General features: G+C 46.2%; 1 protein-coding gene across 1 annotated transcript in view; it reads right to left on the bottom strand.

The window, feature by feature from the left end:
* LOC136879804 (uncharacterized) overlaps positions 1-16616 on the bottom strand; it is a 111394-nt gene that overhangs the window by 58166 nt on the left and 36612 nt on the right. The window contains exon 2 of the mRNA XM_067153258.2: positions 10729-10828. Within this exon, the coding sequence (XP_067009359.2) occupies positions 10729-10828 (100 nt within the window). The remainder of the gene's footprint in view (positions 1-10728; positions 10829-16616) is intronic.

Raw genomic sequence — 16616 nt, 5'->3', positions numbered from 1 at the left:
AAATATTGCTGTTCTACGGGAAAATGTTCCGTATGATTAATGCCAGACAGACTAAGAAGATCTAGACAATAAAGTTGAAATGATCCGAAGATTGTGGGAAATACCAGAGACAGTTCGTCTCAGAAAATAAATGCAATGACGGGATGAATTTAGTCGTATAATCGAAAGCTATCTGAAGCCATGTACAGAAGACGGAGGAACTTATGTCTGAAGACTTAAAGAAGGCACTGATCGATGGACTGACAGGAGGGCAAAGCCGGCCAACGACCAATATCTAGATACTAAAAAAAAAGTCAAATTTCCCTATGGGAAAATCAAATGATCAGAAATGTGTCTTATATTAACGCTGGTTAATAGAGCAAACGCCTGAAAAGCCTTACATCTGATATGTTTTTGACATACTCTATTGGTGAAAAATATCTCATTCCCTCCACGGGAATTTAGAATTTTCCATTCGGAATTGCTAGGCGGGCAATAATTCCATTGTGGAGATTTATCTCCCGTACGCAGTTATCAGACTGTGCCTCTTATATAGGCTTCTGATAAGCTCACCTGCATCATCACTCACATACACATCTCGTGCTACGCCTGTCCACGTATTTTTTCGGTTGGGTGGCGCTCACCTCTTCGCCTTCTCAACCGGCCCACAACAAGCACAATTGGGCAGACGCCTTGTTGGCTGTCGCCTCCCCACTATGGCTTCTTCCTGTCTCGTCAAGAACGTGTACACCGCATATTCTCCTGAAGCAATTCGTCAATGACTTTGTAACTCCGGGAAATGAAATGGCGTATGGCTTTTAGTGCCGGGAGTGTCCGAAGACAAGTTCGGTTCGCCAGGTGCAGGTCTTTCTATTCGACACACGTAGGTGACCTGCGCGTCGTGATGAGGATGAAATGATGATGAAGATAGCACATACACCCAGCCCCCGTGCCATTGGAATTAACCAATCCCCGACCCGGCCGGGAATCGAACCCGGGACCCTCTGAACCGAAGGCCAGTACGCTGACCGTTCAGCCAATGTGTAACTCCGGGGTCGATGTTCGAGTGGTTCTACGTCTTCAGGATGCTTCCTCTGGCCAGCCATCACCGGATGTTGTGGTCTTTTATCGCGACCCGCAACTGGCATATTATGCCGTCCTTCGTGGTGACCTCCTGCTCTTTCATCGCGGGTATCAAGCTCTTCCTACTCCTGACCATATTTTGCGACAACTGGCCTCCGATCCTGACTTCCCTCTCGATGTCACGGCTCCCCCCACTCCTCCTTCCGTCCCTCCTTTCTCACCTCCTCTTTCTACTACCTCCACCACTACCATTGTCACTACTTCTGTTCATCTCTCCCCGTCTTCTTCCACTGCCACTCTCACCTTCAGTCATCCTTCTCCAATCATGTCTACCCCCCCCCCCTCCTCCCTCTCTACGACCGTTCACAGTCCCACCCTGCCCCCTACGGAGCTCATGGATACCGCCACAACTGCTCAGCCGGTCTCTCCACCTGAGTCTGGCGATCCCGCGGCTGCTCAACAACCTACATCATTCAGTTGTGTTCTTCGTGGCGTTGACCCTGCTATTGCTGAACACGACCTTTTGAACGATCTTCACCTGGCAGGCGTTCCGGCACGGCGAGTTTTTCGCATCCTCAACGCTCAAGGCCCGACGTATATGGTTCGCCTTCAGCTTCCTTCCCATGAAGACGTCCACCGCCTGCTTACTGATGGCGTTCATGTTCACCGGCGAACCTATCGTATGGACCCTTCTCGTTCCCCTCCCCGCACCGTCCGCTCTCCACCCCACCCCACCCTTTCTCGCTCTCTCCCTCCACCGCCACCCACCCAACCGCCGCCTCCTTCCAGCCTCCCGCCTCTCTCTATCCTGGAAATTCTCCGTCTCCTTGCCACTTCCATCACTAACATCACCACTAACCTCTATTATCTCCTTCTCCTATCCTACCCGTGTCCTTCTCCCTATACCTTCCCCCCCACCACCCTACCAGTCCCTCCACACTCTATGTAAATACTATTGTACATATTCACTGTAATAATCTCTTTCTCTAATGCGTGCCCGAGATACGTTACTCTTAATAAAATTCTCCTCTCCTTTCCCTCTTGTGTTCGCGGGGGTTTGCCTGCGCGGGATTCTTTGGGGGGCTTCGCCCTGGGTCCCGGCTTGTTGTGATGGTGCCCTTGCGCCGGATTCCTTAACTCTTCTCCTTTTCCGGTGTGTACGACACACACCCCCTAGTTTTAAGTTTCTCACTCTTAAATTTTCCCTCTACGGCCTAAGAGCTCCTTAGTAGAGCTGATGGCCCGCCCCTCCTTGCTTGAGGAGAGGAATGAAATAACTTGTTTAAGTTAAGTTAAGCTCACCTGCATACACCCAGCGTCAGTGGGTAGGATCTGACACATCTCACTTTGACGAGTCTAGTGTCAGACCTAAGACGAAACGCTGGTTAATAGAGCAAACGCCTGAAAAGCCTTACATCTGATATGTTTTTGACATGCCCTATTGGTGAAAAATATCTAATTCCCTCCATGGGAATTTAGAATTTTCCATTCGGAATTGCTAGGCGGGCAATAATTCCATTGTGGAGATATATCTCCCGTACGCAGTTATCAGACTGTGCCTCTTATATAGCCTAGGCTTCTGATAAGCTCACCACTCCTTATCTTGAATGCAGCGAGGACAGACGTGTTGATGCTGGGCTCCCTTATCTCTCTGTGTGCATTGTTGTGAAATTTGCATTGTTGTGAGTGAGCGGGATCCTTCCATCCTGGTAGTGGGTTTTGCTATCCTTTCCCGGTGTGCGGCGATAGTGCCCTTAGTGTTGTTGTGATCGGTGCTGTTTAGTGCATGCTTGTTGTTTTTTGTTGGTTTTTTGTCTTGTGTCTGGGTGAAATCCTGTCTTAGTGCTTGTGTGTGATGGCAATGGCTTGCGCCCCGCCGGGAGGCGGGGACACCCCTGAATGCGCAATTGAAACCCCTCAGTGTTCTTCTGGGCCTTGTTCGAATGCTAGTTCTATTACTGTGCTTCCAAATATCAACGAAATAGACCCAAATTTAATTTCCGAGCTAGTTAACACTGGTAATGTTACCAAACTGGCTTCGATCCCGGCATGGAATACTCTAATTAGAAATAGAAGGAAAACTGCCCCTAGAATGCGCCTCCGAAAGGCGGCTAGAGTAGCGCTAAATCCGGTTACCACGGAAAACCGTTTTAGCGCACTAGCATCCCTCCCTTCTAGTGGCGAGTTTCCCCCCCTCCCTCCTCCATCTCAACCGCTGTTTATGCCAGCTACCCAGGTTGCTCAGTCGCAGTCTACAATCAGTAACACGACTGCGACTCAGTCCCAAGATGTGGCCCCACCTCCGTCCCCAGAGGCGCAACCTGGAACCAGCTCTGCGTCCCCTGGTGTTGCGGACGTCGAGATGGAGAGCGCCCCAAGAAAGAAAATTGCAATCCCCCCCATCGTGGTGGCTGATAAGAGCGATTATCAGCGCCATTACAAATTCCTAAAATCTAAGTGCACTGGCGACATCAGGGTAATCAACACGCGTGATGCCCTGAAATATCATGCTCAAAATGTAGAGGATTATAACCTCATAAAACAGTATTTTGAGGAGTCAAACGCCAGCTTTTACACCCACCAGCTCCCCGGCAATAGGCTCCTCAAAGTGATTATTAGAAATATTATTTCTACAGTAGGAGTAGACTGGGCTCGGGAGGAGCTCATGGGGATGGGGTACGAACCCCAAGACCTCCATCAGTACACCCGTCGTGACGCCACGACCAAAAAAGAAATCCCCCTCAATGTAATGAGCCTTACCCTTCCCAACACCGAGTACTCCAAGACCATCTACTCCGTGCAATACCTGTGCGGGTCGAAGGTCAAAATTGAGGCATTCAGGGGCCGTGAGGGCCCATCTCAGTGCTATAAATGCCAGAGGTGGGGCCACACGGCCAACTATTGCAAAATGATGCTGAGATGCGTCAAGTGCGGCGAAAACCACATGGCTGCGGCGTGTCCTCTTCAGGACAATGCCCCAGCCAGGTGCGTTAATTGTGGAGGAAGCCACCCAGCCTCCTTCAGAGGCTGTTCTGTTTATGTCTCCATTATGGAGCAAAAAGCGGCCAGGGAGGTCTCAAAAACTAAGAAAATCAGGACCCTCCCTCCCTCAAGAGTAGTTGACCCCAGCTTCTCTTTCGCTCAAGCGTCAGGAGGCGCCGCCCCCACCCCCGCCCCCACCCCCGCCCCCGCCGCACTTGGCGCGCCGACAGCGAACCCTGCCCCTCAAGCGGCGGCATCCCTCACGTCCGACCTCTCCGGACTGAAGGATATCGTGGACCTCTGTAGGCAGGTAAATTTCCCCAAGCTGATACCGATAATAAAAGACACTGCGACCAAAATAAGATCATGTCCGACAACAATGGACAAAATTATGGTACTGATAAATGCTGCTATGCAGTATTTCTCAGAGCCCTAATTTTAAGGCTCATTCTGTTCTGACATGGACTTAACAATCTGTGCTTGGAACTGTCAGAGTGTTGTTGGTGAGAAATATGAGCTTGAAGCTTTTATTTCTGACCACAATATTGATATAATGCTGTTAGGGGAGACTTGGCTAAAACCTAATATGCCCTTCAAAATTAAAAACTTTACTGTCTATCGTAAAGACAGACTTCACGATGAGCACGGGGGCGTGGCGGTGCTGGTTAAGTCTAAACTTACACACAACCTGTTAGACCCCCTTCCTCATGGTGCTATTGAGTCTCTCGGTATCGAGATTAGACATGGAAATTATCACTATCGTATTTTTGCGGCCTATTCTCCTCCCAAGACTCCGCTACATACAGCGGAACTAGATTTATTATTAAACAACCCGTCCAGAGTCTCCTCTTTCATCATTGGTGACTTAAATGCCAAGCATCCAGATTGGAACTCACGAGTGACTAATCCTAAGGGAAGAACGCTACATAAATATATGAGGGAAAATGACATCGGAGTTTTTGCCCCTACGGAACCTACTATTTATCCCAGCAATGGTTCGCGTCCTGATGTCATAGACGTGGCAGTGACAAAATTTTATAATCAACCAATAAATTTTACAGTACCTAGGGAATTAAATTCAGACCATGACCCCATTCTTTTTCATCTTTCTTGGGTTAGGTTATCTGAGCCATCTTTTCCATTGTTAAACTCATCTTTGGACTATAACAAGTTCACTTGGCATGTTAATAAAAATCTTCAACCTTTTGAAATTAACAGCCGGGATGATATTGACCGGGCCGTGGAGCACCTTACTAATAAGATGCAAAACGCCCGTAAATACATCCTGAAAGCTGCTCGAAATTCAACTAATAGCGATAGGGGCAACAATGACAATCGTGCGCCCACACAACATGGCGGGCGTACGATACGTCATTCCTCCCATATTAATAATAATAATAATGTTAATATGGGAAGCCGCATAGCCTGCCAAGATGACTCCACTCCTGAAATTATTAAGGATTTAATCAAAATTAAAAATGCGTATCGTAAAAGATGGCAAAGATTTCGGGACCCAGCGGACAGAGCGGAATACCGCGAACTCGCTCAAGAAGTCCGAAAACGATTACTGGAAAGAAAGGTGGAAAGATGGGAGGAATTCTGCCGTACCCTCACCGAAAACGAATCAGATCACGAGTTCTGGCGGGTTACTCGTTCTCTGAATCGCCCCTCCCCCCCCAGGCGAGCAATTCATGGCCGCAACGGATTAGCGTTCTCCCCTTACGATAAAGCTGAGGCCTTCGCTGACACAATTGAAAGTCAAAGTGTACCTCACGATCTTTCTGACGATGACGACGACGAAAACGAACTACGGACCCGAGAGGTACACAGAAAGGTCTCATCTTTTTTACAACAATGGACGCCTGACAATGACATATCTGACGTAACGCCTGCAGAGGTCCGCAGGGTTATAAAAGACTTAAATGAGAAAAAGTCTCCCGGGGATGATAGGGTTAGCAATAAAGAAATTAAATCTCTGCCTTACAGAGCAGTAATCTTTTTGGCAACCATTTTTTCGGCATGTTTTAAACAGGGATACTTCCCTAAGGTTTGGAAGACGGGCCGAGTGGTCGTCCTTCCTAAACCGGGGAAGGACAGATTGTTCCCTCAAAATTACAGACCTATAACCCTATTATCCCACATCTCTAAGATACTAGAGAGACTTATTCTCAACCGCCTCAATGCGTGCCTGAACGCCCACAATATACTGCGACCGGAGCAATTTGGGTTCCGGTCGAAGCGCAGCGCCCCTCTAGCGGCGCTGCGCCTCGTGCAGTATATTTGTAGATCATTTAATATACGGCGTAGCGTGCCAGCGGTATTTTTCGACGTAGAGAAGGCTTTTGACACCGTCTGGCACGAAAATTTAATAGCCAAACTTTTGGACCTTCATGTTATTCCAAATTACATTGTCAAAATTATAACGTCCTATTTAACACATAGGAAATTTTATGTCACTGTAGACGGAGAAAAATCCACCCCTCGGAGGCTACGAGCTGGAGTCCCTCAGGGTGGAAAAATCTCCCCCATACTCTACGCCCTATACGTGAATGATCTACCACAGTGGCAGGGAGTAGAAATCCAGCAGTATGCGGATGATATAGCTGTTTACGCCTCTAAAAGGAGAAACAGAGATACCATCACCATATTGCAATCTTGGATCTCTCTGTTCGAGAAGTGGTGCCTTCGGAACAGAATTAAAATAAATGCTGGCAAGACGCAAGCAATTATTTTTTCTCGACGAAGGCCTAGCCTTGGTCATCTTATTTTACACGATACCCCCCTGTCCTGGTCTAATAAAATTAAGTATCTCGGCCTAACAATGGACAGAAGTCTTATCTGGAGAGGGAACATAGAACAGGCCCTGCAACGAGCATGGGCTCGTGTGGCAAACCTGGCGCCTCTGCTTTATAATAGATACATCTCTATATCCATAAAGAGAAAGCTCTATTTAGCATGTGTCAGGCCCATACTGCTCTATGGTTGCGAGGCCTGGGGCTATGTTCCCAAGACTCCTCTTTCTAAATTACAAGTTTTCCAAAATAAAATATTAAGAAAGATGACAAAAGCGCCCCTCCTGAGATCTAATAGGAAGATACGCACAGAAGTCCGTATTCCGACTATTAGAACTCAGATTAACAAGCTAACTAGGATGACCAAGGTTAGAATTCTCCAAGCCCAGTCTACTGATCAGGGCATCACGTTATTAAAACAGGTCATCCGGACCAAGAAGCCGAATACTCGTTATAAGTATCGCGGCCCTTGGCTCCTGTATGACAGGTCTTAAGTAACCATTTCGGCCTTTTCCAAATTGAACACAATCCTCTCATTAAATACCTAGAAATTACACCCTGAAAAGCCCCGTTTTTTAAAGAATGCTACTTCTTCTTCTCAGTTTACCCTGCAAATTTAACTAGCTGAAAACAATGACTCAGCGAAGAGGGGGTTTTCTCCTCTGACTTGCAGGCACAGCCTGCAAGACAGATCGCTTTCTCCCCCGCCAGTGCACGATTGCGATTTTCCGACTCATCGGCTATTCCTAGGAAACAGATGAGTAAAAGGGCATAGTTTTCGCCCTGGGACTCTCCAGTTCGATGCCCACAACAACAAAAAAAAAAAAAAAAATAAGCTCACCTGCATACACCCAGCGTCAGTGGGTAGGGTCTGACACATCCCACTTTGACGAGTCTAGTGTCAGACCTAAGACGAAACACTGGTTAATAGAAGAAATGCCTGAAAAGCCTTACATCTGATATGTTTTTGACATGCCCTATTGGTGAAAAATATCTAATTCCCTCCATGGGAATTTAGAATTTTCCATTCGGAATTGCTAGGCGGGCAATAATTCCATTGTGGCGATTTATCTCCCGTACGCAGTTATCAGACTGCGCCTCTTATATAGGCTTCTGATAAGCTCACCTGCATACTCCAGCACTACATCACGCCCTACTATTTTTGCGGCTGGGTGGCCCTCTTCTCGACGCTGTCTCAGCCGGCCCAAGAATAATCAAATTGGCAGACGCCTCGTTGGCTGTCGCCTTTCCCAAAATGCATACCTGTCTCATCAAGGGCGTGGATACTTCCTACTCTCCCACTGCCATTCGCGACGAAATCCGCAGTCAAGGATCCTTCGTCGATGCGGTTCTTCGTCTTCAAGATGGCTTCTCCGGTCAACCGTCTCCGGATGTGGTGGCCTTCTTCCGTTGTCCCGGCCCACCGGCTGGCATTATTGCCAACGGTGTCACTCTCGGCGGTGTCACGCACGTGGCGGTGCCTACCCCGGACCATCTTTTGCACCAAATGGCCTCCCTCCCTGATTTTCCTCTTGGCTCTCATTTTGCTCCACCCCGCACACACCTTCCTACCTCCTGTACGACTACTTCTACAGTTACTACTCCTACCACTACGGTCAATACCTCCTTGACCTCCCTCCCACTCACTTCCACAGCTAGTCACTCCTCCCCTCTCATGTCAACGACCTCCTCCACTTTCATCACCCCCGTTCCCTGTTCCCAGACGTCTTCTTCTTCCTTCCAGACTGCCACTGACACGCCTCGTGAAGACCAGACTGCCGCCGCCTCTCCGGCCCAACGTCCTCTTCTCTCGCCGAGTTGTGTCGTCAGAGGTGTTGATCCTGCCATTCCTGAAGACGACATCCTGCAAGATCTTCACCTGGCGGGCGTTCCTGCTCGCCGAGTGTATCGTATCTACAATGATCGTGGTCCAACGTTCATGGTGCGTCTCCACCTGCCCTGTGATGCGGATGTCCATCACCTGGTTTCCTCCGGTGTTCGGCTTCGTCGTCGCCACCATCGTGTTGAGCACTCTCACTCCCCGCCTCGCTTGGTCCACCCCCCTTCTACCGAGGCTTCGCCTCGTCCGCCCCTTGCTCCGCCACCCACCCCCCTTCCGCAGGCTGCCTATCCATCCGTTCCTACACACTCGTTCCCTCTTTCGCCGCTCCCAATATTGGATCTTTTACGTCTTCTCTCCACCTCTATCATTAATGTTTCTACCACCCTTTACTACCTGTTGTCCCAACACTATACTCCTTTCCCTCCATTTCCTCCGACCCCATACCCTCCCACTGCTCACTATCTGTAACAATTTTCTTGTCTAATGTACTCTGCTTTATCATGTATCTTGTAATTTTTCTGCTATTGCGCGCCCGAGATATACCGCCTCCTCTCTCAATAAAGCTGTATCCAGTTGGGGTCCGCCCCGGTGTGTGTGATGTGGATCCGCCCTGTGGGCCCCCTTTGCGGTTCACGGCCCCCTGCGCCACAGCTATCACCTGCTCTTTTACGTATGTACGATACATACTCTCTTAATTCTGTCTTTCAGTCACATTTCCTTCCTTCTCATGGCCGAAGAGCTGCTTTGTTCAGCTGATGGCCCGCCTCCCTTTGGGAGGAATGAAATGACCTCATGGACGACGACGACGACGCTCACCTGCATACACCCAGCGTCAGTGGGTAGGGTCTGACACATCCCACTCTGATGAGTCTAGTGTCAGACCTAAGACGAAACGCTGGTTAATAGAGCAAACGCCTGAAAAGCCTTACATCTGATATGTTGTATGTGCCTCAGTCATGGTCGTCCGTCCATCACAGCCTGCATTTCGTACATATGTTGCAGTCCCGTATGTATGACGGAATGTTGCACCTACTTCATAACCTGGTATTTTACCTCTAGTATGCAATAGATTTTCATTGGTTACGTGAGTTTCCTGTAAGGCAATTACATCAATATTGTTTTCCAGAGAAAGTTTTTTTTCTCCTAGTTGTTTTACGTCGCACCGACACAAATAGGTCTTGTGACGATGATGGGACAGGAAAGGGCTAGGAGTGGGAAGGAAGCGGCCGTGGCCTTAATTAAGGTACAGCCCCAGCATTTGCCTGGTGTGAAAATGGGGAAACCACGGTAAACCAATTTCAGGGCTGCCGACAGTAGGGTTCAAACCTACTATCTCCAGAATACTGGATACTGGCCGCACTTAAGCGACTGCAGCTATCGAGCTCGGTCCCAGAGAAAGTCTTGATAAAAATTGACACTTTGATCTGCTTAGTGCTTCTATGATGATCTGCATTATTTCAAAATTTCAACCTAGGTTCCTATATTGTCGGTCCTTATAAGTACGGTTTCCCTGAGGTCTTGGCATTGTGATATGTCGTAAGCCAGGAGATCCCAAGGATTGTCTGGCTGCCAATGTTGTTGCTTTCTTAGCACCACCCAGGGGTCACGTGTAGGGCACTTTGAGGTTAATTCGGCAGTTGTGGTGCTGTGAAGCAAACAGTTCGGCACTTTGTGGAGCAGTGTGCTCTCACTGCCTACCAAGAAAACCCTCGAGAATTTTTTCTGCTCTCATCTTTGTGTGTTGACTATGTAAATAACTTGAACCTGTAAATACTTCAAACTGTAAATATTATGTATTACTACTGTGTTTATATCCAGTGTGATGTATTACCCATATGGTAAATAAATAATCACAGCCTGCACGGTTGATAGGTTACAATTCCGTCACACTTTTTTTTTTACAAAAAGTTTCGGATGACCCCCAGTTGTAAGACTTTTTATTCCAAAATTAAGTTGCTTGTTAACACACAGTTCGTAGAAGCTCACCTTTAATAATAATAATAATAATAATAATAATAATAATAATAATAATAATAATAATGTACTTACCGAATAATCCTGTCAAGTACTGAGGCCATTTAACTCCGCTTTGAGAGCTGGCTACATAAGAAAGGTCTTTCTTCATGGTGGAACCAGGATCTGCCTGTATCTAGACATGAACAAAACAAGTCATTATTTCTTCATCAAAATGAATTACAGTTTGTAGCGTCGAACACAGAAAGAACATATTTATACCGTTGATAGATTGATAAAGCTTCTTTTAGACATAATAGTAATACACTGACTGACAGAGCAAATGCAACACCAAGAAGGAGTGGTCAGAACTTTATGCCAATTGCAGGGTAGACTGACGTCACTGAGGTATGCTCATGGTGTGAAATGCGCCGCTGTGCTGCGCACGTAGCGAGCGATAAATGGGACACGGCGTTGGCGAATGGCCCACTTCGTACCGTGATTTCTCAGCCGACAGTCATTGTAGAACGTGTTGTCGTGTGCCACAGGACACGTGTATAGCTAAGAATGCCAGGCCGCCGTCAACGGAGGCATTTCCAGCAGACAGACGACTTTACGAGGGGTATGGTGATCGGACTGAGAAGGGCAGGCTGGTCGCTTCGTCAAATCGCAGCCGATACCCATAGGGATGTGTCCACGGTGCAGCGCCTGTGGCGAAGATGGTTGGCGCAGGGACATGTGGCACGTGCGAGGGGTCCAGGCGCAGCCCGAGTGACGTCAGCACGCGAGGATCGGCGCATCCGCCGCCAAGCGGTGGCAGCCCCGCACGCCACGTCAACCGCCATTCTTCAGCATGTGCAAGACACCCTGGCTGTTCCAATATCGACCAGAACAATTTCCCGTTGATTGGTTGAAGGAGGCCTGCACTCCCGGCGCCCGCTCAGAAGACTACCATTGACTCCACAGCATAGACGTGCACGCCTGGCATGGTGCCGGGCTAGAGCGATTTGGATGAGGGAATGGCGGAACGTCGTGTTCTCCGATGAGTCACGCTTCTGTTCTGTCAGTGATAGTCACCGCAGACGAGTGTGGCGTCGGCGTGGAGAAAGGTCAAATCCGGCAGTAACTGTGGAGCGCCCTACCGCTAGACAACGTGGCATCATGGTTTGGGGCGCTATTGCGTATGATTCCACGTCACCTCTAGTGCGTATTCAAGGCACGTTAAATGCCCACCGCTACGTGCAGCATGTGCTGCGGCCGGTGGCACTCCCGTACCTTCAGGGGCTGCCCAATGCTCTGTTTCAGCAGGATAATGCCCGCCCACACACTGCTCGCATCTCCCAACAGGCTCTACGAGGTGTACAGATGCTTCCGTGGCCAGCGTACTCTCCGGATCTCTCACCAATCGAACACGTGTGGGATCTCATTGGACGCCGTTTGCAAACTCTGCCCCAGCCTCGTACGGACGACCAACTGTGGCAAATGGTTGACAGAGAACGGAGAACCATCCCTCAGGACACCATCCGCACTCTTATTGACTCTGTACCTCGACGTGTTTCTGCGTGCATCGCCGCTCGCGGTGGTCCTACATCCTACAGAGTCGATGCCGTGCGCATTGTGTAACCTGCATATCGGTTTGAAATAAACATCAATTATTCGTCCGTGGCGTCTCTGTTTTTTCCCCAACTTTCATCCCTTTCGAACCACTCCTCCTTGGTGTTGCATTTGCTCTGTCAGTCAGTGTATGTTACACTCATCGGTACCGGTACAAAACAAATATCTCAATTGAAGACATCATTAAGAATGCCATTTCATAAAGTACAAAAATAAGGAAATAATTCAATACGTCATAAATCTATTTGTACTGCTGTAGCAATCATAGTTGCAGTAATTTGTATACATAACGGTGATACCATTGTAGATGTCAGAGTAGTGTGGCCGTAGCGCTTTATTCCATACAAAGATCCCACAAAGATCTATCATTCGCCGTTGGTAACCTAACAATTGCTCCAACTAAGCCGAGAGACCACTGATCAGGTATCCTAAGTCAGGGTTTATTTGTGGTAGGGTGACCAGTTCCTTTCTTCCTCTTTTCCTGCGGACAGCGTGCTGCCTATGCCTTTTTCTAACTTCAGACCGAATTACTACAGTGAAAACTGCTCCGAGATTTCTGTAACGCCTTGTATCTTCTCTTAAACAGAGAGTTGAGTTACACAAGTAGCTCACCATACTTCCACAATTTTTACCCTCTGCAAAAGTCAGAGTTGCAAAAATTTTCTTAAGACGTCTGAATCACTTTTATTTGCTAATGATGCAGACATTATAAAAGAGTTCATCATTCGATTCTCTGAATCTATAAGATGACTTATATCATCTGGAAAAATATTGTTTATAACATGGCTTAAATATCATGGTAAGTATAAAATAATATTTTTAAGGAACTGAGGGGAAATATTTCTGTATAGATTTGGTTATAACAATATTCTACCTCGTACAAGTTAATGACTTGTGTATTAGTGTTAAAATCAATCATTTAATGAACATATTGGACACATTTGTAAGAAATCATTACAAAGACTGGATTATATTACTAGATATTCTAGAGAATTTTCCAAATTGGCTACTCATCGTGTGTTGTATGTGTCCTTGGTACGTCCTTTACTACAGTATTTTACGTCCGTGTGGAACCCTTCTTATCACACCTCTATCTGTAGACTAGATTCAGTACAACATAAATTTCTTCGTTATAATTTGTTAAGAGCAGGTCCCCCCCATGATAATATTGATTACGTAGCCTTATAACACCTAGAAATGTAAGCTTCTATATTCCAGACAAATGCACAAGATTCAATTATAGCCTTCCCAGTAATTGACATAGAACTGAAAATTCTATGGCCCAACGGAAATAACAGCAAGGTCCTTAAATAAAGTGAATACTGTTGTTCTTAATTGTTCATTCTCCAGGTTGAGAAATCACTTACAATCTCTATTAGCGATACCTCCTTTCCTGTACTTGTACTAAAATCCTTATAACTTTTGTAATCATTTCTTATCTTCCTTTTGATTATCTCCTGTGCTTTTGCCTTGTGTTTTGTAATGTAGAAAATGGTATTACCCAGTAACGAAGGGTGATTTTGAAACGTAGGTAATCTCGCTATCTCATTTTCCTCCCTTTTCCATACAGTCCAATCTGTTAAAAAAATTTGTTACCCTCATCTTTTTCTTCATGAAGTCCATTTACCTTGTGTGACTGTAAAACGTGTCGGCTACCGCACCGTAAACTAGGTCACCTGGTCGTTTCTTTGTTTCTCCAATAACTCCTTTTCAGTAGATATCAGCACAAACCAGTTCAATGAACGTTCAGCTGTTGGGGTTGTTCCTGGATTTGTGAGGAAACAATATAAATTAATTTATTCAATATAAATTCATCGCTAAGGATAACTGTTTTCTGTTCGTGTGTTTGTTAATAATTAAAAGCTTGTCCAAAAGCTCACTTACGTAGCAGCCTCACTCCATGAAGATTTAAAGCTCCAAAAACACTATTTTAAACTTCAACAAGCTCACACAATGTTGGCAATCCTCGTAGGTAGCTTTCCCCTTAAGCTGGAATCTTTCTTGACTGAAATGGTACACCTGCCTAACGAAAGTGTGATGTACTGTACGAGGTGTGAGTGGAGTCGTTGTGGAGCAGGTCCACTACTTATACGTAAGCACCAGGCGAGATGGGACTGCACAGTTTGGCAGGTTGAAAACTTTCAGGCGCTAGCGAAGCGAACTAAAGCGAACGGCGTTTCGAGATTCCAAAAAAACAGACATATTAAATTGTCACATATAATGAAATATCACATTGTCACCCACAAGAGGCGGTCTGTCATTTATTTCCTACATTCCATGGAGTACACATCCCTGATATTACAGTTAATAAAGTATTATTGCTGCATTTGTCTTATTTTGAAATCGTGAGCTGATGCGGCTGGTTTTGTTTGTTCTGTTGATGAATACATGCCTAGTTACTGCATTTTGAGAATTTTCATTGATGTTATAATTGCTGATAATATTATGGCTTGGAAATTTCTTTTCCACGTGAGTGATATTATTTTTGACCTGATGTCTAGATAAGCCGGCCCCGTGGTGTAGGGGTAGCGTGCCTGCCTCTTACCCGGAGGCCCCGGATTCGATTTTCGGCCAGGTCAGGGATTTTTACCTGGACCTGAGGGCTGGTTCGAGGTCCACTCAGCCTACGTGATTAGAATCGAGGAGCTATCTGACGGTGAGATAGCGGCCCCGGTCTAGAAAGCCAAGAATAACAGCCGAGAGGATTCGTCCTGCTGACCACACGACACCTCGTAACCTGCAGGTCTTCGGGCTGAGCAGCGGTCGCTTGGTAGGCCAAGGCCCTTCAAGGGCTGTAGTGCCATGTAGTTCGGTTTGGTTTGATGTCTAGATAGTATTCATATTATTATTAAAAAACATTGCAATAAAATTGTAAGTTATTAGACAGTGTGTGTGTGTGTGTGTGTGTGTGTGTGTGTGTGTGTGTGTGTGTGTGTGTGTGTGTGTGTGTGTGTGTGTGTGTGTGTGTGTGTGTGTGTGTGTGTGTGTGTAAGAGAGAGAGAGACTGAGCAGAGAGTCTACCACTGCTAGGCAAAACAAAGATCACTACAACCGGAGATGGGTCTGGGCTATACAGCGTGTTTAATATTTGGAACAAGGGTTCATGTTGCAGTCATCCACGCAGAGTTGCGCAGGTTAAAGTCCGTTAAACCTCACGTTGCCAGGACTTGGTCAGTTTCAAAATTTATAAAGTGTTAAAAAACACTCACATACTCACATACTCGCATTTTCGGCCGGAAATACTGCCTCTGAGAAAGCATTTTGTCCTTGGTTTAGATGGTTTTACCTGTTCTACCATTTACACACCAGAAAAATATGTAATTAGGCCTTAATTAATACTAGGGCCTCTATCTTCCCATTCCTATTATTTCAAGCTTAATGTGATGGGAAACATAAATACATCGAAGTAGGTCTTGAGCACTTAGAAATCTCGAAAATAGACGACTGCAAAGTGACTATACCACTGTCGTGCGGCGAAATTGCCAACTTTCTCTTCATTCTCTACCCCAACTTCACGCCATTTAACTGAGAACGTAAGCAGTGAGGTTAGGGACATGGAGTTGTGATCTTGCATTCGGAAGATGGTGGATTCGAATCTCACTGTAGGCACCCCTGGAAATGGTTTTCTGTGGTCTTACCATTTTCACACCAGAAAATGCTTGATTAGGCATAAATTAATATTAGGATCGCTATCTTCCATTCCTATCCCCTTCCTTCCATCGCCGAAAATTCTACATGTGTTAAACAACTAGCAAAAAGAAATCAAGCAATCTAAGCGTTCGGCGCACTGGGCAGCAGCGCTGTTACGCCTGGCCATATCAGCACAATCCAAAGTGCTTAAACATTCCCATCTAATTTGGCCCTATTTCAGCAGTTATTCAAAATATAATTTTATGTATACTATTTTCCATGCGTTTTTACTGAAGGAGTAATAATAATGAATATCTTAGAGATTATTAGTTTTTCCTAAACTTCTCAATATCTCCGGAAATACCTGTTCTATCTAAAACGTGTACATATAAATTACTAGCTGATGTACCCGTGCTTCGCTACGGGATTCTCAGAAAGACTGTCTTTGTGGTTTTCCTAACGACAGTTAACTTAAGCCATTATTAAAACGTCAGTAAGAATGTAGCAATTAAATGCAATGTTATCATATAAAATACTCGCTCAAATGAAAAACCGCACATTTTCTTATTTTTAACGAACAGTACTACGATGCCGATCTAACAGTCCAAAGTTCCAGTGCTGGAGCAGACAGCCGTGAACACTCCTCTGCCATTGTTTCGCTAAATATACACACTGCTCATTCCAATCAGTGCCTAAGAGTATGGCTTGATTAGCTCGAATGCTATGATGAACCAATTTGT

This window comes from Anabrus simplex, chromosome 1 (genome assembly GCF_040414725.1).
Source record: "Anabrus simplex isolate iqAnaSimp1 chromosome 1, ASM4041472v1, whole genome shotgun sequence".
Taxonomy (NCBI): domain Eukaryota; kingdom Metazoa; phylum Arthropoda; class Insecta; order Orthoptera; family Tettigoniidae; genus Anabrus; species Anabrus simplex.
The sequence above is the reverse complement of the archived record's forward strand: the minus strand, read 5'-3'. Positions and strand labels throughout refer to the sequence as shown.